At 39.4% G+C, this 23,916-nt stretch overlaps 1 protein-coding gene across 1 annotated transcript; it reads right to left on the bottom strand.

Annotated features, from left to right (window-relative positions):
• Positions 1-1,694: 1,694 nt before the first annotated feature.
• On the bottom strand, positions 1,695-23,592 carry smndc1 (survival motor neuron domain containing 1). Its single transcript, XM_059946992.1, has 6 exons — positions 23,441-23,592; positions 22,336-22,455; positions 6,083-6,225; positions 3,308-3,469; positions 3,031-3,184; positions 1,695-2,128 (listed from the first exon to the last, which is right to left on the bottom strand). Exons 2-6 carry the CDS (start codon positions 22,453-22,455, stop codon positions 1,991-1,993), a joined length of 717 nt encoding a protein of 238 aa, XP_059802975.1. The 5' UTR covers positions 23,441-23,592; the 3' UTR covers positions 1,695-1,990.
• Positions 23,593-23,916: the final 324 nt, after the last annotated feature.

The raw sequence follows: 23,916 nt of genomic DNA, 5'->3' as shown, positions 1-23,916 counted from the left end.
TCAACAGCACCTGTACTTCATTCACTTCTGCTATATATTAGTTAATTTACCTTCCCTCTTTGCACCTGGCCATGGTTGATTCCAAAACCCAGCATTCTAACCGGAAATTTAAAACCTAATCCAAAATCTCTCCCATGAATGGAGGAAAGGGTGCTCAAATCCAGATTTTAGCATACGGCAATAGCTATGTTAGTGGATAGTAACAGGATGTGTTTTCAAAATCACATGAAAATAAGCAGTATTAAATATACTGCAATATCCATTGCGATAGAAACCAAAAAAGGCACTGTTGTTATAGTATAGGTGCTATGTATGGTTTAGCAGTTAATTACTGATATTAATTTCTCACCTAAATCACATGCTGCAAATGTATACAAATTAAGGCTTGTAGCAATTCTGAAGCAGAAAGTGATGCAAGGGAAAACAAAAGGGGACATTGTTTTAAGGTTAAGTTGTCCATTTACAGCACGAATACACAACTTGTAAAAACTGAGTTACTGCTGGTTGAAACAAATATCGCACTTGTTCCCTAAACTTACTCTTGTTTGTAGAGAACCCTCTTGTGTACCTCTTGTATAAAGCTTAAAATAAAACTTTTTTTGTGAAATAATGAATTTCATTAATTGAGTTGTGCACATTTTCCAGTGGTTTCACCAATGTTCTCAACTTGTATTTAATCTTGGAGAGAGGTGAAATCTTGTGGGGGTGGGAAGAGTGGAGAAACAGAAAATTATGGAGGAAATGAGATAGCTATGATCTGATTGTCTCAATGGCCAAATCCTTTCAATGCCATAAGAAACAAGGAATACGGAAACTTGCAGTCAGTTTTTGTGTAGATTTGAATGATATCCAACAATCTTCTTTGCAGCTGATCAGACACTATTCCATTATGGACAATTAAGTAAAATGGTAATTGTAAAGAGAGAACATTGACAATTTCAGAATCAATGGAAAATGTTTTGATGAACAGATGTGCACTCTACATTTAACTACTACTTGGGTACTTTCACTTAAATTGGCATTACTTGTAAACAGCATCATAATTTAATTTGCTAAACAAATCAATGAAGTCAACAATACCTTTCAGCAGGTTTGTTCTGTACCATGGCAAACTCAAGTGATCTGAAGGTTATTTAAAGTTTGGCAGTGATGATGTAAACCACTCAATTATCCAATAACTTGCTAGCAAAAAGCCAAGTTCTAAAACAGATACCAGTCCCCCCTCCCCATCATTCTTAATTGTTAAATGCAGATTATTTTCTGCACATAAAATCAGCAATTGAACTCAAACCTCAGTCATGTGGTTAGATTCAGTTGCCATATAAACTTAGAATTTAGAATCATGCCTACCCTAGCCTTAATACTAAAATTGAAATCAAACCTCTACATCTTTCCACTTCTGAACTATAGACATATTCCTTCCATTTTTCCAATGACAAAAATTACAATAAAATATCATTCTTCTGAAGAAAGGCATCATAGCACCTATGACCAATAGGGAAATAATTTCATTCTGACAAACCACTACTCTGATAGTATTATTCTGGGAGTACAAAGATGCAATGAACCTTCTTCCATTTGTTCCTTTAATGAAGACATTGTACAAGTTAAACTGAAAAACCAGCATAGGAGACATTATGACAGTACTCAAAATTTGTTTCACCCAAACAGATCTTAAATTAGAAAACACCACAAAGATTTTAGATTATTTTTATTTGTTAAAATTGCCCAATTATACTTACAAAAAAAGCAAAATTGTAAAAATTATTCTTCCTCAAATAGGAAGATTGAGTTATCAAATTCTCCACCTGCCTCAGAAATAGATGGTAACTATACACATTAATTTTCTCATATAGACCTAATATCACACACCTATAACTTCTTGCCAATACACCAAATGAAGTTGCCAAAAAAAGCTATTAAAAGTGCACTAATGTATTACAACATTGACAAAAAAAATTATCCTGCAAATATTTTACACAGATGCTAGTTACTGCGGCATAAGATGCCGCACATTATACTTGGATGTGTCTTGGTACTGAGTCATCGGTCTGTCTGCTATACCACATGTGCCAACTCCAACTTTTCCAGTCACGCTTTCCGGTGAAGCAAAAATGCTTTTCTTTACCTTTATAACAATAAAAGCTGAATTAATCCAATTTGCTTGCAAATAGTTTTAAAAACTTACTGGCAATAGTTTCAATTTTGATCATTTCTATTTTGTACTTAATCATGGTCTGGTACAATGTGAACACCAGGCTAAAATGGCAATATAAAGACATACATATATATAGCCATATGCTCACTATAACACATGAATCAAAACTAAACATTTAGTACTGTTATAGTAATATATCACGACTGAGCAGCAAGTTACTGCATTATCATTTAGTGGCAAATTATTTTACGAAGAATGAGAAACTTTTTTTATAACCTGCGTTTCACAGTAGAGGGAAAAGAGTTTTCTATTGCCATTTATGCAGCACCTTTACTACGAAAATTCCAATATTCACTGAATTTGGAAGCAAATTTTCATCTAGCACTCTAAAGGATAGTGTAGAATGTTGAGATGAATTGTGACCTGCTTTTTAGCTACAACAGAAATATCAAGTGTCATAGTAAACAAGTATTCTTTCCTATTTGTGCCTAACGGTCTGTTAACCGAAACATCAATTATTTCCAAATTTACTGCCCGACTCACCCACAGTTTTCAGCATTTTCTATTTGATATTAAAAACCAAAGTACTAAGTTTCAGAGATATTCATAAGAGAGATAAATTTGACAAGTTTATGCTATCCATCACCATGCATCCAATATGAACTCTATCCCCTGCCCCACACATATGCACCAAATCTAAACTGGCAGTAACACGTAACAAAAATCCTTTAATCCACTGTTTTATTTGGAAATCTCAATGGTTTGGCAACTAGCTATTTCCTATGCTCCCTTTAAACTTACTGGGGCAAAGAGAAAAGACCATATGGCACAAAAGGGCAGAACATTCAGAAGTATGCATACTTTATACATACCTGTCCCTTTTTGTTCTTAGAATAAGCTCTGTTATTAAATTGCTGCCATTTTACTTTTTGTTCCTCTCGTTCCTGTTCAAGCTCCTTCATTCTCTGGGCCTTTTTCAAAGCTTTCTTCTTCTTATACTCCCTCTGCTGGGCAACCATTTCTTTCCTGTAAATAATCCAAAGCAAAATGTCTTTTAACATGGTACTGAATTCCCCATGCATTTAAAACTAGATGTACGTTTTAGATTTCAACAATAATACACACATTTATCTGACTGCCTGAACTCACTTTGATTTCGGTTTGTCGCCGCCCAGCTCTTCACCATCATTTCCTTCTTCAACAGGTTTCAAGTTGGCCAAAGGAAGCACATCGGCATTACCGTATCCAGTAAAGGTGATTGCAGCCGTACCATTCTCCTGGTCAATCTCTTCAATTTCCGCCTCATACAATCTGCAAGGAAGTTAGGGCTGTAAGCATGTGAGTAGAGGTTTGATAACCAGACCCTATAATGTCTACAACTTTAACCGATGTTAACTGTTTTACAAGTCAAATGTAATTTATTAAAGACCAAGAGCTATACATTTTCAAATTCCCATCAATAAAGTGAATTTATTTAATATAGGTATGGATTCAATAATTAAACATCAAGTGGTTTTAGTAATATAATTATGCTTCAGGGATCATGAGGAGAATATCAGCAGGGACTTTGCCGTGCATCTTTTAAATGAGAATACAGAGTATGGAAAGTGTGTCACAATCTGATGTCACATTAAAGATATACATGCAAAAGTTTGGGCACCCCTGGTCAAAGTTTCTGTTACTGTGAATAGTTAAGTAAGTAGAAGATGAACTGATCTCCAAAAGTCATAAAGTTAAAGATAACACATTCTTTTCAACATTTTAAGCAAGATTAATGTATTATTTTTGTTTTGTACAATTTTAAAGTGGAAAAAAATGAAAGGAGCACCATGCAAAAGTTTGGGCACCCCAAGAGATTTGAGCTCTCAAGACTTTTACCAAGGTCTCAGACTTTAATGAACTTGTTAGGGCTATTGCTTGTTCACAGTCATCGTTAAGAAAGGCCAGGTGATGCAAATTTCAAAGCTTTACAAGTACCCTGACTCCTCAAACCTTGTCCCAAATCAGCAGCCATGGGCTCCTCTAAGCAGCTGCCTAGCACTCTGAAAATTAAAATAAATGATGCCCACAAAGCAGGAGAAGGCTATAAGAAGATAGCAAAGCATTTTCATGTAGACATATCTTCAGTTCGTAACGTAAATTAAGAAATGGCAGTTAACAGGAACGGTGGAGATCAAGTTGAGGTCTGGAAGACCAAGAAAACTGCTCGTAAGATTGCTAGAAAGGCAAATCCAAACCCCCATTTGACTGCAAAAGACTGGAAGAGTCATCAGAAGAAAATCTTTCTTGCATCCTCCATAAAATTCAGCGTCAGAAGCTTGCAAAGGAACATCTAAACAAGCCTGATGCATTTTGGAAACAAGTCCTGTGGACTGATGAAGTTAAAGTAGAACTTTTTGGCCGCTATGTTTGGAGAAAAAAGGGTGCAAATTTCATGAAAAGAACACTTCTCCAACTGTTAAGCATGGGGGTGGATGGATCTTGCTTTGGGCTTGTGTTGCAGCCAGTGGCACAGGGAACATATCACTGGTAGAGGGAAGAATGAATTCAATTAAATACCAGCAGTCTCTGGAAACAAATATCACACCGTCTGTAAAAAAGCTGAAGATGAAAAGCGGATGGCTTCTACAACAGGATAATGATCCTAAACACACCTCAAAATCCACAATGGACTACCTCAAGAGGCGCAAACTGAAGGTTTTGCCATGGCCCTCAGAGTACCCTGACCTAAGCATCTTTGAAAATCTGTGGATAGACCTCAAAAGAGCTGTGCATGCAAGACGGCCCAAGAAACTCATAGAACTAGAAGCCTTTTGCATTAACAAAAATTGAAAGACTCTTAGCTGGCTACAGGAAGCATTTACAAGCTGTGATACTTGCCAAAGGGGGTGTTACTAAGTATTGACCATGCAGGGTGCCCGAACTTTTGCTTTGGGCCCTTTTCCTTTTTTGTTATTTTGAAACTGTAAAAGATGGAAATACAAAAAGTAATCTTGCTTAAAATATTAAAGAAATGTGTCATCTGTAACTTTATGCCTTTTGGAAATTATGTCATCTTTTATTCGCTTAGCTATTCACAGTAGCAGAAATTTTGACCGGGGTACCCAAACTTTTGCATGCCACTGTATGGATGGACAATGGTTTTAAGTTTCCAAAGGGAATTTGAAAGGTCTACTAAACAACTCCTTTTCAGGTTTATAAGTAATTGAGTAACTGTAAAGGGAGCAATTTGTCATAATTGTACGTAGGAGCAAGCATTTACTTGACATTGTAATTGGTGACTGCATTTGATGTAAAAATTTAAAAGGATCAGCCAATCTTGCAAAGAGCTGCATCTACAGCAATCTGAAAGAATCAGCAAATGTTAGCTCTAATGTAATGGAGGCATCCAATCATCAGACATGGCAAGGAAATAAATTTTTACATCACCTTAAAGACAAATGGGCTTAATGTACTTTAAAGAAACAATGACCCAATTAGACGGTCACAAAAGAAGCCACTAGACTACAGAAAATGATCAGAAGTATGATCATATATATCTTGAAGGAGGGGCAGAGAAGTCTAGAAATAAGAGATAGTTGGTGGCTCCAGCAAGATTTGGGCTGATGTAGCTTCAGAACCATGTGATGCCACATAGAAAAAGCAATCCCAATGACTACACAAATATATGACTGAAGCTCACCTCAGTGCTAAATTTGATACCATGGAAACAACAGTGTATTTCAGTTTTACATGGCTGCCAGAAATTATGTTTGTAATACTTGTGGCAAGCTTATGGTACCATCAGAATTAAAACTTTAATGCTATCGGTATGATAAAATATTATTGACCTGAGTGACAAGCTACAGAATAAATCTTAAAAGAATCTCTTACCATTTTTTTTTACTGTTCTATTGATGTACTGTTAGAGAGTTTTACACTTACTGTCCGTCTTCATTCCAAATGGCCATACACTTGTCACCAGTCTTCCATTTATGGCTGGACACAGAATTTGCTGAGCTATCTGCATTGGCTGTGGCAACAGAAGGCTGATTTGATAGCAAGTCCTTAGTAAGTTCTATGACTTCCTGTAAGACATTTAAGCCAATATAGGAATTAGTGCTTCCCTTTGGCAAACTAGGAAACCATCACATGTGCTTGACACAATGCCAACACCAAGCTAGTTTAGCCCATGCTTTGTTAAATTAGGAAACATAAAGAAATGGTTAAGTTACAAACCGATTTTAATCGCTTCCAAATAACTGAAGCTCTTTATGCTACATTTGCTCTGCCTTGTTCACGATATAAAGATTAAAGTATCCTCATTTGTATACCAGTAATTGTTAACCTATGCTTTCATGACAACTCACTGAAATTCAAGAGTTAAAGGTAAAAGTTTCTAAATCAATACATTGTATGCTAGCATTTCTTTGATTACTTAAATCTCAAAATTGCTCTTTATTCGGCTTCAAACTGCTTTGATTGCATTTCAACCCAATTTTAATGGAAACTATTCATTTACCCTTTCTTCAGTTCTAAAGAAGTGTCTGACCTGAAATATTAATGATTCTTGTATTTAAAATCAGCACTTACTGTTTTCACTTTTGATTTTCAGTCACATCTAAAATGGGCAGTCCCAATTCCTTTCAACTCCCTTAATTGATGGAGCACCAGATGGAAAGTTATCGCAGTTGGAAGTCAGCAAACTCTTAACAGCAATGGCCACACAAAGTGATAACAAAATTGTACATTTCTCACCCTTAAGCAATTACTGCCAGCTTTTGATCTATCAAGTCCTCTCACATACCAAACTCAACTATTACAGTCCCTTCTAGGCATACATCAAAATATCTATCAATGAGCTCTTCCCAAAATGTTTCCAATATACTCATCTACAGGCTCAATCAATGCAACTTTCAGCACTGATCTGCTATGGCTTCTAGTGTTCTACCCCCACTCCCTCCATCCCCAAAGCAGTTCTGATGTGATTTGCATAGGCACTAAAGCTATAGCATGACCCTAAGGTCAGATCATCTACCGCTGAATGAAAGCAAATCATCTAGATTTGCAACATAATCATCTTCCCTCATAATGCCACACCAGATGATATATCTTTACACAGAGCACCAGCTGTTTTAAAATTGAGTATTAATAAGAATTAGATCAAAGATGGCAGCAATATCTAGCTTATTTGTTCTTCAATGCAAATATCTCAATTAATTTTAATTTCAAAGCCCTTTGAAGGAAGCCTGCCACATACAGCTACACTTCCATAAGAAGTGCCAACTGAAAAATGAGAAATATGAAAACAATCTAAATAATGAGTATACCATTAAGATTACAATGTTCAGTCACATTAACAACACACATGAGCTGTGATAGATCTGGGTGGTAACCTTCACAACCAGTAACTTGCATCCATGAAATAATCCCTCACAAATCATACAGATCTTTAAGTGTCAGATACCAGATGAGTGGTGAGTTATGGTTGATAATTGCTAAACTAGATCGAAAGGCATGCTTATAGGACTTTGAACGAGCCCAGTGGCAAAGTTTTGGGACAGCAATCAAATGTGGCAGCAGAATGGCAAATACATGGAAGACCAGGAGAAAATTACTGGATTCCTACATTAGACAGCAGCAGAGCATAAAAAAAAAACAAAGCAAAAGAGGGATCTTTGAGATTGATAATGGGTGTCACATGGGAAACACCATTATGAAGTTCCCATGAAAATTAAAGAGAAACAAGTCCCAAGTTATAACCCCATCTAATGGTTGATGCTAGCAGAGCTAGCACACCCTCAACCGCATACACTGACTGTTCAATCCCATACTTTAGTGTTGCTATCAAAAATGTTGCTCCCTTCACTGCCTATTCATACATTAAGTAAACAGCTTGAAGCCAAATGCCATAGCTCTGGCCCATAGCAGGGGTGATTGATGTTCGTGGCCTCAGGTAAGAGGAGATGAGTTAAACAGCTCTCGTTACATGCATGTGCAGTTCAAATATTTGAGTGAAAATGCAGAAAGTTTTAAGTTAATAACTTATCTCCTTCTACCACAAACTTATCAATCAACCACATGCATTGGACCACCCCTGGAGGTCCAAGATGCCGACTTCTACAAAGAAGGGATGCGAATGCTCCACGACCACCACACTAAGTGTGTAAACATAGGAAAAATAAATGTGCTAGGTTTTCTAAAATTAACTCCTTCTAACTTAGGTCACGAACTTATCAATCACCGCTCATATGCTACAACCTTCAAGGATACAAACAGCCATAAAGCTAAGCCTACTGTATGTTTCTTTTGTGGCCAGTGTGGATTTTATGGGACAGAAAGTATCCTTTTGAGATGCATAAAATTCTATGTTCCAGTTTTAAGAAACAACTGTGGTAACTTTGGAAACTGAAGATTGCTTATATTTCTTATGACAGTAGGAAAGCTCCTTGTCCTACTTCATCTGTTGAATTGAACTTTAAAGGAAAGTAGTTTGCAGCATTTACAAAATACCATTAAAGGCTTCACGTGTCCCAAGTTAAAGGAAGAAAACAATTTAAAATGTAACCTTAAAGAAAACAAAATGAATTCACATTTGAAACACACTTAAAAGAAAAAGATAAAAGAATCAAAAATAATATCTTGCTCCTCTTCCACAAGCTCCTAGCAGCCAGCCATTTCTGGGTTCGAGCTTACCAGGGAACCAGGTGGTACTGAACATGAATACTGCTGATATCCAATTGCCAATCTCTTCAGTCCTGTATTCCAAGCACTGCTGGAGCCACTTGATGGCTATTCTCATGCTGGTATTAGCTCCCCGGTGAGTTGGAGACCTGGAATAGCAAGTTTCCAAAGCGAAATGGAGGTGGACTTGTGGAGGACACAGGACTCTTAAAGACAGTCTCTTTAAGGTGGGAAAGTGCAGTAACATTTGTCATAAAACCACCTTAAGACCAGGGCACTAACACAGGGCATGAAGCAAAGCTTTACAGGATCCAGGCATGAATAAATTTGCAAAGGGAGTGCTATGATAGTCAACTCATCACACCCCCTTCCCTAATGACAGAAATATTTCCCCATCAGATTCACTATCATTTACTAAACAGACCAAAGGCAAGGTACGTTTTCTATTACTGACACAGCTATTCTAATCTTCCATCTCTTCTGGAAAACCAGAGGTTGGGGATAACCAAAGGCAGAGGGCATAGAGGAAGGCTAAGATACATGGATAAAATATGGGTATTTATCAGTGATATATTTTATAATCGTGCTAGGATCAATGAAATAGAAGGGCAGTATTTTATCTATCAAACCACAAAGGTCCACAGGAATGTGCTCCCCTTCGAAGCTTTTGCAAAGTACTGAACATTTTGCAAGACTGGAAGCCAGATCTAACCAATGCACCTAAGAGATTAACCAATAGAATGATTTAGAACACAAATCCATTAAAAAAAAACACAACAGCAAACTCTCAAGTCTGCTTTGTTATTCTTTAGTCAGCTCCAAATTCCTGCCTAATGTTCTTAACATCTCAAACTTCCACTCCAGACTTCAGAGGGTCAAACCCATCTTGAGAAAAAGCTACATGTTTATCAACTTTTTCCCAGAGCACCATCTTGTGGTAGGAAAAAGGACTATATTACGACACAGCATTTAGAAAAAGCTAGACCAGGGGTGGGCAAACTTTTCGACTTGTGGGCCACAAAGGGTTCTAAAATTTGACGGGGGGCCGGACCAGGAGCAGATGGACGGAGTGGTAATACACCTCATAAGAGAAAATAAAATATCATGGGATATGTAGAAAACATGTGCTTTAATTTCAATTGAAAATGAACATATGCATTACAACAAAATATCTGTCTTTGAAGTCCCACGGTATTTAGCTATTTATTGAAATGACTTTTAAAACACTGAAAATTAAATGAATAAAATATAGCTTTTTTAAAATAGTAACAGTTATTATTTTAAAGCACTGAAAATTCTGTTATCCTTCAAGATATTATCATCATCACTCTCCTCCTGACTGTCTTTATTTCAAAAGCGGTAGGAGATGCAGGTCTACTTGTCCTGCTCCTTCTTAATCAATAGTCCCCGTGCCAAAACTCAACAACGACCAGCACAAGGACAGAACAGTGACAGCGCACCAGTATGCGGAGCGCGTTATTTGATCTGGAGCGCATTTTTTATTTTGAGAACGTAAGTGCACCTGCGCACTACTCATGTCCATCACTTAACAGAAATGACATGTAACATGTAAGGCTTATTGAAAAAAATATTTTCAAATGCATTTTTTACATAACACAATGAAGAAACTTATTTTTAATTTCAGTGGGAACAGTGTTGTTGGTCTCCCTTTTTAGCCAGCGCATCAAAGTCTGGATTTAGTTTTGTTGTGGCGATTCTCAGGATGGATCTGAGGTGTTGGTCAGTTAACTTGGATCTGTGGCTGGCTTTGTTGATGTTCATGACGCTGAACGCCTGTTCACACAAATAGGTCGAGCCGAACAACGCCAGCATCTTCTGTGCTGTCCTCCAGAGGTTTGGAAACACCTCTTTACCAAGTGATGCATAAAAGTCATTCAGTTTAAGAGAGTTGAACTTCTCTTTTAAGATGGGTTCAGACTGAAGGTCGATCAGTTCCAGCTGTAGCTCCTCTGGTGCTGTTTCAGGATCTTGTGACAGGGGACAGGCCACCAACTGAAGTGACTTGTCAATTTTTTCAAAATCAGAAAAGCGACGGCAGAATTCTCTGTGCAGCGCATCCAGTGACTCGCTGTATTTTTTCACATTTGCGCCGGCCTCTTCCAGCGTGGCTAGTGTGGGAAAATTAGTGAATAACTTATTCAAAATTTGCCTGGAGAAAAAAAGCCAGCTTGGATTTAAAGGCTTTCACGTTTGTGTACATGTCATGCACAAACTGATCCTTCCCCTGTAGCTTCACGTTCAGTTCATTCATGTGTGAATATATATCCACAGCAAATGCAAAATCACAAAGCCAGCTCTTGTTGCTCAGCTCAGGAAATTCGCCGGCCTTCCTCAGTAACTCCAAAAATGCACCGATCTCCTCTTTGAGCTCCCATACTCGTTGAAACACTTTGCTCAAACTTAACCAGCAGACACGGGAGTGATAAAGTAGGTCCTGGTGATCCGCATCAGTTTCCTCCAGGAACGTGATGAACTGACGGTGATGAAGTCCCCTTGCACGTATAAAGTTGACAAGTTTTACGACAGGATTCACAACATGATTCAGCTGTAATACCGATTTACATAGAGATTCCTGGTGGATGATGCAGTGAAGGAAAATAACATCCTGGTCAGGATTTTCATCTTTCACTTTATTCTATATTCTCCTCAGCAGGCCGACATTCTTCCCCGTCAAATTAGGAGATCCATCTGTGGTGACGTTGATAAGTTTACTCCAAGGGAGCTTCATATTTTCGATGACAGCAGACACCCGGTCATACAAGTCCTCTCCCCGTGTTTTTCCTTTCAGAGACTCCATTGTCAAAAACTCCTCCGTTATTTCAAAAGTATTGTTAATTCCTCGGATAAAAATTAGGAGCTGAGCAGTGTCTTTTACATCGTTGCTTTCATCCAGTGCTAATGAATATAACATGAACGACTCTGCCTTTTTATTTAAGTCGCTGGTTATATCTACATCTAACAGTTCCACACGGCGAGTCACTGTCCTGCGTGATAAACTGATTTTTTCAGATTTGTTTTTGCTCTCCGGACACAATACACCTGCTGTCTCCACCATACATTCTTTTAAAAACTCGCCTTCAGACAGAGGCTTGCTGGCCTTTGCTAATTTGAATGTCAGCATAAAACTCGCCTTGGTACTTGACTCATGAATGGCAGTTTGACTGTGAAAAAAATTTAGTTGAGCCTGTAAATTAGCTGCCAACCTCTGGGCATTAGCTTCCCGTTCTTTCGTTGACTGGTCGCTAGCATAGTTGGCATGTTTTGTGGCAAAGAGACGGCTGATATTATATTCTTTAAAAACCGCCACAGTCTCTTGGCATATCAGGCATACAGCAGTTGATCGGTGTTCAGTAAAAAGATATTTAGTTGTCCACTCCTTATTAAACACCCGACATTTTCTATCCACTTTTCTTAGCTTCACTCATCTTTACAGAAGGGGTGAGAGGTCAAAGAGTAAAGCGCAAATGTGGAGTAATACGCTGCACCTCAACAAAGGTCAATGTATATAGAGTGCGTCATCTATTGGGAAAACGCCAGAATTGCGGGGAAAAAACGTTAACAAGGTTTATTAATATAATTTCATCAAGTTCTGCCGTAGTTTGCCCATGCCTGAGCTAGACAGTAAGTTACCATCTGTGTGGAGAATAAACCAAAGTGGCATCTTTATAATAAATACATTTGTTTTCTCCACAGATCTTTCTAATGCTGGTCTTTGGTTTAGATAACACCTTGTTTGTCACCTTAACATAACCACACTCCCCACATCACTCTATGCATGACAAATGAGAACAATGCCTTTGTTCATGGCATTAAGTCTAATGAAGCTAAAATCTACAGATTTAGAACATAGAGAAAGATAGAGAGTCAAAAATAAATTCTTGCTCCTCTTCCACAAGCCCCAAGCAGCTAGCCAGCCATTTCTGGGTTCACGATTTTCATGGGACCAAGTGCTACTAAAATGCATACTGCTGATACCCAATTGCCAACCCTTTCAGTCCTGTATGTCAAGTGGTTTTGGAACCACTTGATGTCTATTTTCATGGCTGATATAGCACAGGAACATTGTCTTGTCTGGTCCACAATGTTGTGCTGCACCAATTAAATTACTGATCTCTTCAGCCTATGCAATGCCCAAATCCTTCCATTTTCCTCGTATTCATGTGCCTATCCAAACATTTCTTTAAAATTCCCTAATATATCTGTCTAAATCACCAATCACTGTCTAAAAATCCTACCCCTCGCACCTACCTTGAAATTATCCCATTTCAATCCCTGGGAAAAGATGTTGTCTGTCTACTACTAATGCCTCTCATAATCTTATAAACCCTTAGCCTTCGCTACTCCCAAAAAATCAACACGTTTGTCCCTCTATCCTGGTAAACCTCTTGTGTATTCCCTCCAAAGCCTTGGCAACCTACGTATAATGAGCCAATCAGAACTGTATTCAATGCTCCAAATGCAGCCGAACTAGACTTCTATATTGCTGCAACGTAACTTCCTGACTTTTGAATTCAATGCCACAATTAAAGTGAAACATGCCATAAGCCTTCAAGACCACCCCCTCAACCTGTGTGGCCACTAAAAGGGAGCAATGAACTTGGACCCCAAGATCCCTCCACTCATCCTCATCAATCTTACCACTTAACCTACCAATGTTGAACATTTCCCTTTCGACTGGGTTAAATGTCATCTCCTATTTCTCCATCCATATCTGCAACTGGTCTATATCCCACTGGATTCTTTGCCAGTCTTCTACACTGTCTGCAATGCCACCAATCATACCATCCATAAACTTACTAAATCACCCATCTACATTTTTACACAGATCATTTATCTACATCACAAGCAGCAGTCCCACCACTGATTACAGACTCCAACAGGTCCCTCCAGAACCACCCTCTGAGTAATACAGGCAAGCCAGTTCTGAATCCAAATGGCCAATTCACTATGGATCCCACACATAAACCTTCCTGCATGAGCATTCCATGATGGACCTCATCAAATACCTTACTAAAATTCCAGTTGACAAACACAGCTCACCATATCACCTCCAAAAAAAAATCTCGAACAGGTTAGTAAGACACAACTTGCCCCTCACAAAGCCATGCTGGCTGTCCCTAATTAGCATGGTTTTCCATATGCTCATAAATCCTATCACTAAGAATTATTTCCATTAACTTCACCACTGAAGTGAGACTCACCAGTGCTTCCAGGATTATCCCTGATTCCCATAACATGTAGCATCCAAAGTCTATTCACTTGTAAAGTACAAAATATTCCTTACTCGACTTCTCTTCACTCTCACCCAAAGAACCATTGTGTAAATCAACATAAAAAATACTGGAGGAACTCAGCAGGGCAGCATTTATGGAAAAGAGTAAATAGTTGATGTTTTGAGCTGAGACCCTTCATCAGGACTGGACAGGAAGGGGGAAGAAGCCAGAATAACAAGGTGGGGGGGGGGGAGAGAGAAGGAGACTAGGTGGGAGGCAATAGGTGAAGCCAGACGGTGGGAAGGGCCGGTAAATAAGAATATGATTGAAGAAGAGTGGACAACAGGAGAAAGGAGGGGGGTGGGGGGAACCAGAGGGAAGTAATGCAAGTAAGAAGTGAAAGATTAAAGCAGGGAATGGGTAGATTTGTTTACCGGGAGGACAAATCGAAATTCATGCCAACAGGATGGAGGTCACCTTGTCTCAGCACAAGAGGAGGCCATGGGTCAACATGTCTGAATGGGAATTGGAATTTTACGACAGATCACAGTAGGAGGCCACACTGGACACAATAGACAATCCCAGCAGATTTGCAAGTGAAGTATTGCCTATTCTGGAAGGGCTGTTCGGGGGCCCTGATTGAAGGTGACAGAAGTGGTGTGTGGGCAGGTGTAGCAGGGAAACTACTGGGGAGTGACAAATGGACAAGGGAATTGCAGAGGATGCAATCTCCAATCCTGCAGAAAGTTGGAGGGGGGTGGAAGAGGGACTGGTAAAGATATGTTTAGTGGTAGGATTCCTTTGGAGATGGCGGAAGTTATGGAGAGTGTAGGAGGTGAAGGCTGATGGGATGAGCACAGGTGTACAGGAAATGGAAGAGATGAGGTGAGGGCAGCATCAACAGCAGAGGGAAGGAAAGCCCATCCTTTGGAGGAGGACATTTCAGATGTCCTGGAATAGAAAGCCATATTCTGGTAACAGATGCGGAGCAGGCAGAGACTAAGAAAAGGAAATAGCATTTTTCCAGGATAGGGTGGGAAAGGGTACAGCCAAGATACATCTTTATTTTCAAAACACTGTCATGTGGACTTTGTACATTCCATCTACCTGCTCACATACCTCAGAAACAAAATGGCTAATCGATGCTCATAGTACAAGTATGCGAGTTAATTAAGATATATCCAATTGCATGCAGATTCACGTACATTGTGGTATGCCCAAGAATGAATAATTCATTTAGAGTTTGAGGGCAGACTAGAGAAAAGTGCACCAATTTATTTTAGTGAGAAATAAAATCTCAACCATTTTAAGCAATCAAGACTAAGTAAATCCATGTGCAACTGTTGACAAGGATTAATACTTACTCAGAACAAGATGAAGAGTCCATTTCCACCTGAAATCAAACATGGCGTGTACCAACTGTGAAAAAAAGATGTAAAATATAGAAGTACTACAGTCTGATTTCCCCTAGAAGTGTCATTACGGTAGCTTGGTTTGACAGAGAGCAATAGATCTGATATTTTGCTTATCAATTAATACCTCGTGTAAAATACTTTAAGCATTATGTGGAGGAAGGAGTGGGAGGAGGTGTGCAAAGAAATTGATAAATCCTTATAGCAGTATTAGAAACTAAACCCAATAGTAAAGTCTTATAAACTTCAATTGTTATCCAATTAATGGGTGTGGCATATCGATGATCTAAATTAACAATTCTCAGAGCTGTACTATGTACATCTGCAGTCAAGATATTCTGAGAAGTCACTATTTATTGCTGCAATAAGTGTATGGGACACTGGAAAAATGTTGAATTTCCCCTTGGGGATGAATAAAGTATCTATCTATCTATCACAGCATGAAAAATTCTGAACTATGGCACAGGGCAACTGTTACAAAAACTTCCAGACTGCCTCTGTAGACTTTCTGCACAAAGATACATAGAAAAGGAATAATTCAAGCTAGTTAAAATGAGAGAGAACCTCTTTTTAACATGCTGATAGTTACTTTGTGCAATTTTGTATCCACACACCTGATAGTCAAAAATGGAGTAGCTCCGTGCAAATTAACTTCTTGAAACAACTCTATAAATTAGTGTCTTACAATTTAGGTGCTACCTGTTCTCCTTTCATCATTCAATCTCGCCATAAACTTATAATCATCATCTACTTCCTACAGAGTATTCCTGAGCAGTCGTTATATAAGTTCAGCAATCCTTAGGCATGGACTAAGTCCCAAAATTACAAGCTCCAAATTCACAAAGTGTTTCAGAATTACTGGCTATTTTAAAAATTATTAAATAAAAACGAGGCTGGTGGATTGTTGTTAAAACATCTTTTCTTTTCACGAAAGTAGTGGATACAACTCAGTCTACTACAGCACAATTGCAAGGAGCCTATTATAACCATATAACAATTACAGCACCGAAACTGGCCATCTCAGCCCTTCTAGCCCATGCCGAATGCTTACTCTCACCTAGTCCCACCGACCTGCACTCAGCCCATAACCCTCCATTCCTTTCCTGTCCATATACCTATCCAATTTTACTTTAAATGGCAATATCGAACCTGCCACACAGCTACCACTCTCTGAGTAAAGAAGTTACCCCTCGTTACCCCTAAACTTTTGGCCCCTAGCTCTCAACTCATGTCCTCTTGTTTGAATCTCCCCTACTCTCAACGGAAAAAGCCTATCCATATCAACTCTGTCTATCCCCCTCATAATTTTAAATACCTCTATCAAGTCCCCCCTCAACCTTCTATGCTCCAAAGAATAAAGGCCTAACTTGTTCAACCTAACTTAGGTGTTGAAACCCAGATAACATTCTAGTAAATCTTCTCTGTACTCTCTCTATTTTGTTGACATTTTTCCTATAATTTGGTGACCAGAACTGTACACAATACTCTAATTTGGCCTTACCAATGCCTTTAACAATTTTAACATTACATCCCAACTCCTATACTCAAAGCTCTTGATTTATAAAGACCAGCATACCAAAAGCTTTCACCACCCTATCCACATGAGATTACACCTTCAGGGAACTATGCACCATTATTCCTAGATCACTGCTCCACACCCCGCACCCCTATTTCCACCTCCTGCTCAAGATACACAAACTAATTGTTTCAGATCACTGTTGCAAGAAAGCAGCATTCATCAAGACCCCATCATCCAGGCCATGTTCCCTGCTCACTGCTGCTATAAAGGAGTCTCAGGTCTCACACTACCAGGTTAAAAAAAAATTATTACCATTCAACCATCTACCTCTCGAAACAGATGGGATAACCCCATTCACCCCAACACTGAACTGATACTACAATTACTGATTCCACCTTTAATGACTCTACAGTTTATGCTCTTGATATACTGACTCTGGGGATCTCCCACCCACTGCCACCAACCTCAGAGTACCCACATCCTGCACCCCTATTTCCACCTCCTACTCAAGATACACAAACACACTTGTCCAGGTAGACTAATTGTTTCAGATTGTTCTTGCCCCACTGAACTCATATCTGCATACCTCAATGGTCTTATTCCCCCATAGTTCAGTCCCTTCATAACTACACCCATGACACCTCACACGCTCTTGATCTTTTCAAGGATTTCAGGTTCCTTGGCCTCCATCTCTTATTTTTGCTATGGACGTACAGTTCCTATACACCTCCATATTCCACCAGGAAGGCCTCAAAGTTCTCTGTGATTTTTTCTGAACACCAGACCTAACCAATTCCCCATCACCACGCAGAACATCATCGTTCTAAATAATTTCTCCTTTGGCTCCTCCCACTTCCTTCAAACAAAAGGTGTAGCCACGGACACTCAAATGGGTCCCAGCTGTGCCTTCCTGTTTGTCAGCTACATGGAACAGTTTATGTTCCAAGCCTACATCGGTGATCATCCCTCACTTTTCCTATGCAACGAGATCCTAAGGTTTATTCATTATGGACTGTGCCTTTAAAAAGAGAGTGGGGAGGGGGAAAACCAAACAGTTTGTTAGTCACCATGGTTATGCAAGGGCTGAGCTGTATGATGGACAGCTGGCATTCAGCATGTTTGGGATATATACAAGGTCAACTGGCTTTTCAGACAGACACAAGAAATAGACAATGGATGAGCTTTGAGTGCCCATGAAAGGGTGGGGGCTTCGATTGCAGTGGGGAAAAGGGGTGACCAGTGGAAAGCTTTTGGTGTGTTTAACCCTTGCCTGGGTTGACAGCTTTACCACGTGAAGACGGTACCTTCTGTGTGGTCACAGTCGGTGACTTTAACAGGACTTCGGAGAACAACGTGGAAGAATCGACAGCATCAGCTTACTGGGAAAACAAATCACCTCTCCCTCTCCTCAATTCTACTCAACTCAATATCACGAACTGAACTGACTTCATTCCTATACCATCGTAAGACTATCAATTACCACCTAAGCTTGAAGAAGTTTGGGTTTTATATTTACACACTTATATATGCATAAACTCTGCTAACCTGTTTGATTTATCTGGTTTTATATTACTATATTATGTAGATGCTAATAAATAGTTTTTTTTTTAGTAGCAAAACGAGGTGTGTTCCATTTCTGCTGGTTCTTTTAACCCGTTACGGGGTACGCAACACCCATGCTACATCGACCACTGCATTGGTGCTGCTTCCTGCACCTGTGCTGAACTCATCGACTTCACCTTCTTTGTCTCCAACTTCCAACCTGCCCTCAAATTCACCTGCTCCATTTCCAACACCTCCCTTCCCTTTTTCGATCTCACTGTCTCCATCGCTGGAGACAGCTTATCCACCAATGTCTATTGCAATCCAACACTCTCTCACTGTACCTCGTCCCCCCACCCTGCTACTTATAAAAATGCCATCCCCTTCTCTCAATTCCTCCATCTTCACTGTATCTGCTCTCAGGGCAAGGTTTTACCATTCCAGAACAAAGGAGATGTCCCTCTTTTTCAAAGAAAGGGCTTCCCTTCCTCCACCATCAACACTGCCTTCAAACACATCTCTTCCATTTCACACGTCTGCTCTTACCTGTCACCCTACTAGGGACAGGGTTCCTCGTCGTCACCTACCACCACACCAGCCTCCGCAGCCAGCACATAATTCTCCAAAACTTCTGCCAACTCCAACGGGATCCCACCCATTCCTCAAACTTCCAGTAATGCCCTTCACCATTTCCCACCCCCTTTTCCCTCTCTCATGTTGTCTCCTTGCCTACCCATTGCCTCTCTTTGGTGCTCCTCCATCTCTCCTTTATCCTTCTTCCACGGCTTTCTGTCTCCTACACCAATCAACTTCCCAGCTCTTTGTTTCATCCCCTCTCCCGGTTTCACCTACTGCCTTGTGTTTCTCCCTCCCACCTTTTAAATATACTCCTCAGCTTTCTTCTCCAATCCTATCGAAGGGTCTTAGCTCGAAACATCGGCTGTACTTTCTTCCCCATAGATAGTGCCAGTCTGCTGAGTTCATCCAGCATTGTGTGTTGCTCAGACTTCCAGCATCTTCTCCAGATTTCCTCGTTTGTCTCTCGATACTTATAGCTTTTTTTTCTTTTTTTTGTATTTGCACCCCTTGTCAACTGCATACTGGTTGTTTGTTTTCTACAGTTTTTCATTGATTCTGTTGAGTTTCTGTGTATTTACTGTGAATGCCCACAATAAAAACAAATCTCAGGGTAGGTTGTGAATAATAAATTTACTTTGAACATCCTTTTATGGTAATTTGCTATACTGCCTATCTGCAAGTCCAATCCTACAGCAACACTATTATCTTAACAGCATTCTGAAATAAATGACTTCAATTAGCTTAAAAAGGCAGTTTACCATTCTCTCAAACCATAAGGCAATGTTATCAAAGTTTAAACCATAAGTGAAAAATGGAAGAAATCTGAACAGGTGCTTTAAAATTCTTTTTTCAAAAAACGTGAAGGAATCAAAGTTTAGGAGACAGGGGCTTAGTAGGTTGGCACTTTTTCTTCATTGTAGTATAGAACGAGAGATGACCTTAGAGGTATATAAAATCCTGAAAGGCATACATAGGGTCAATGTGCTCAACAGTATTTGCCAGGGTTGGAAATAGTAAGAATAGTAAGCTAAGAAATAGTAGAAATTGGAGACAACTTTTTTCATCCAGAGGGTGGTCAACATACAGGATGAACAGCCAGAGGAAGTGGTTGAGACAGATTCCTGGAAAGAAGAGGTGGGAATTTTGGCTGGCATAGACCAGTTGAGCCGAAGGGTCCCTTTTTCAAGCTCTGACTCTGAATGGTATTCTGTCTTCACGTATTGCATTATAAAAGGAATTTAAAACCATTCAATTTTATTAAGTCCTGAACTCCACTTCTTACTAATGAGTAAGATAGAACTTTACTCTAAACAATACAGGTTGAATACCCCTTATCCAAAATGCTTGGAGATGATAGTGTTTAGGATTTTGGAATATGTCATAACATACATTGGCATCTCCACCATCTCCGACTCTGTATTTGAAGTACCAATAAGCAGCCTTTTTCTTACACTTGTGCATCACACGTATGTACTTAACAGTAAAGTCCATCACACACCATTAATACATTGAAAATATAATGTGCGCAGTGTAACGAAAGCAGCATGGGGAGTACCTGAATCAGCTGTTGAACAGCAGCAAACAATGGAGCCTTTCAGTCTCCCCTGCAATGCCATGTTTTGATTAAAAGGTTACAGTACACACTGTATTTTACTTTTTAGGTTTTATGTAAGGGACAAAAACAATCAGCATTGTAGACTTGCATTAAGGTTGATGATCATCATTCCTCAGAAACTCAAATGAATTTCTCTGCATCATGATCAGCACTTTAAACCAATCCGCTGAACATTCATAATTACCATCAATTTTCAGTTTGTCATGTCGTAGATAGACCTGTTTGTTATGATCAGCATGTCAATAAGCAGTATAAGTTCACTCCGACTGACAAATCCCTCTCAATACACTATCGAGATCTTCCATTTTTCACTTTATGTAGTCTTTTTTCTATTTTTCATTATCTTCTGTTCATTACATTTGAGGTCTCTTCTCAGAGCTGTCTGATGCACAGAAACCTGTACAACACCTAGGAACCTTTACAGCAACTTGTGGAATTTTCCATTTCTGACATTATGACAGTGCTCAAAAAATTTTGGGTTTTGGATAAGGGGTACCCAACCTGTACCAACATCTGTCAAATTGTAAACACTGCAGAAAGGCCCAAATCTCAGACCCACAATTAAACTTGATGATGATAATGGTCATTAAAAACCTGAGCAAATGTCATGAAAAAAGGGCAATAGGTGACAGCATCAAAGCACAAAAATTAAACATATTTATGGTCCCTCAGGTTTCAAACCTGTCAAATGTTAACAGATGATTTCAGCTGAATTGTCACCATGTATATGCACAACAATATGCCCTAATGGTTGTACGTCAAGCTAAATGAAGAACTAATCTGGAATTGAAACTGAAAAATCTAATCAAATTGTCAGGTCTTGGCACTTACAACAAAAAGCCATTCCCCTTATACTAAAGCAGACCAATAAAGTTTATTCAACAATCAATTTAACTCTGGTGTTTCCTAGAAATATTTTACAAGCTGTTTTGCAATGTATTTGCAGTACTTGCAGCGAAACACACAAATTACACAAGCCTATTTACTTTTATACATTAATTTTTAACTAACATTTTTCAAACCAAGAACTATATCTATTAACTGCAAATACTTGAGCCTATTGCTTTTAACCCATCCAAAGAGCTATCACATTGTCAAACATTTGGTGATTTAGGATTTTTCTTTGACTTAACCTACTTTTGTTGAAAAATTAAATATAAATGGTTTTATTGAAGTGATCTTAAGAATTTTACTTTGTTTCGACTGTCAGCTACTGAACTGCTAATTTCAAGTGGTTACTTTAATCAAAACAGAACAATGACTGAAATCAATGTTAGCAACTGCTATATACTCTGCCTGTTATCTCCAACAATGGAAGAAACACATTGGCAATGTCAGCATTCTCCCTACGTTAAGTAGTGTGATTCAATTTTTATCCACTTGCTCTTGACTCAGTGACAAACTGGAAAAAATTTGTTACTGACCCCACAAAAGCAACTCAGTCCAATAGATATGATACAGCAATTTGCTTTCATTAATTGTGACTGATGGATGAACTTTAACCATTTTATTACAATCCCTTTAGTGTTTCCCTAGGAATAAAACGTTGTTTATTTCATAAATGGAAACATGCATGGAAAATTTTGAGTATCAAAATAAAGTAGAACACTAACCTGCAGATCCTTTTGTAATTTAAGGAGATCTTCATTTTCTGCATCAGTAGATAAAGCAGCTTCTACTTGTTGAAGTTGAGCCTTGTAACTGGCTAGCTGCTTTGCCAGCTCATCTGACATCTGGAAAATAATTTAATTAGGAAAATACTATCAACCTGCCAAGACTCAAATAAGAGTGATCAATTCTTAACATAGAAATTCAAACTCACCTGATAAACCAATTCAATATGAAATACTGAAAATATTCTATTTATTATTGAGATACAGCACAGAATAGGCCCTTCAAGCCACTTCGCCCAGCAATCCCTCCATTTAACCGTAGCCTAATCAGTGACCTATTACCGTTCAGAGTAAAACGGTGCTTCCGGAGAAAACCCACGAGGTCAAGGCGAGAATTACAAACTCCTTATAGACAGTGGTGAGAATCGAACCCCTTTAGCTGGTACTGAAAAGCGTCGTACTAACCACTACGCTACCGTGCCGCCTATTCATGGGAAATTCAAAAGCGCAAAAGGCAACCGTTTGACCTTTAAGGTCAATGACAAACGATTCCCACCTCAGCGGACCATCTTATTCCCTGTGTTTGTGTACCCAAATACGTTAGTGCAATCTGCGTCGTTTCGTTAGCATTTCAATAGATCTTAAATGAAAAATGGACTTGCATATACTGCATGATGCATTTTACGTTCCAAGCTTTTTAGTAACACAATGAAATCGTTAATTCTTTCTGTACCCTTTTACTTCAAAATTTCTGCACTCCGCCAACAAAAAGTATTCTGCTTATGGAGAATAATTCACACAATGAATACAGGCAATAGCAGAGCATCCTTGTAAAAGTATTTACTCCTCTTTGAAGAGACTGATTACAAGTTACGGTTACTGCACAATCAGTAACATTTCCTACAGGCTGGGAAAGAAACCGTTCTGGCCCCGCAGCCCGGATGCCTCACCCTCAGCCCTCCTCCGCAAGGTGGATCTCCTCCCGGCCCACTCGGCTGGCGATTGGGCCTAGTTGCGCAAGCACACCGGCAGCCCGGGATGGCGGCGGCTGCTCGGCCTCCCTCCCTCCTTCTCTCCCTCTCTCCCCCGGTTCACTTTTACTCACATTTCCGACGCCAGGCGACTCTAACGATAAGCGATGGTTCTTCACGGCGACCCCGGCGGATCTCTCCCCCCTTCCCGGTTTCACTTTCACCACAACACCGCACCGCGCCGCGCCGCCCGGCCGCTTCGCCAAGTCTCGGCCTTCAACCTCCCGCGAGAACTCAATGACGTCCACACCCGGTTAGTGACGTCAGGGCGATGCCTCCAGCCTGTCAATCATCTTTAAACTGTACTTCAGTATTAGCACTTGGATGGAGATTGAGGAGCGTTTGGTTAAGATCAAACATTTGTTGAGTGATAACTTATGTCATGCTAATTTAAGTTTCTGTAAACTAATGTTTGTCATGCATTTTCCTGGGATCTATACAGTACTCAATGTATGTTTACCTCTGACATTGTAAGACATTGGAGCAGAATCGGGCCATTTGGCCCATCGAGTCTGTGCCACTATTCGATCCTGCCCATAAAGTTGAACTT

The sequence above is a fragment of the Hypanus sabinus genome, chromosome 22 (genome assembly GCF_030144855.1).
Source record: "Hypanus sabinus isolate sHypSab1 chromosome 22, sHypSab1.hap1, whole genome shotgun sequence".
NCBI classification, from domain to species: Eukaryota; Metazoa; Chordata; class Chondrichthyes; order Myliobatiformes; family Dasyatidae; genus Hypanus; species Hypanus sabinus.
This window is presented reverse-complemented; position numbering and strand designations above follow the sequence as displayed.

What these genes read in the sequence shown, in the direction of transcription:
- smndc1 (XM_059946992.1), bottom strand. Translation starts at nt 22,455, where the DNA reads ATGTCAGATGAGCTGGCAAAGCAGCTAGCCAGTTACAAGGCTCAACTT. An exon ending in ATTTGGAATGAAGACGGACA is followed by an intron (nt 3,470 to 6,082) that starts GTAAGTGTAAAA and finishes ACTTCCTTGCAG; the next exon opens with ATTGTATGAGGCGGAAATTG. An exon ending in CTAAGAACAAAAAGGGACAG is followed by an intron (nt 2,129 to 3,030) that starts GTATGTATAAAG and finishes ATTGTTATAAAG; the next exon opens with GTAAAGAAAAGCATTTTTGC.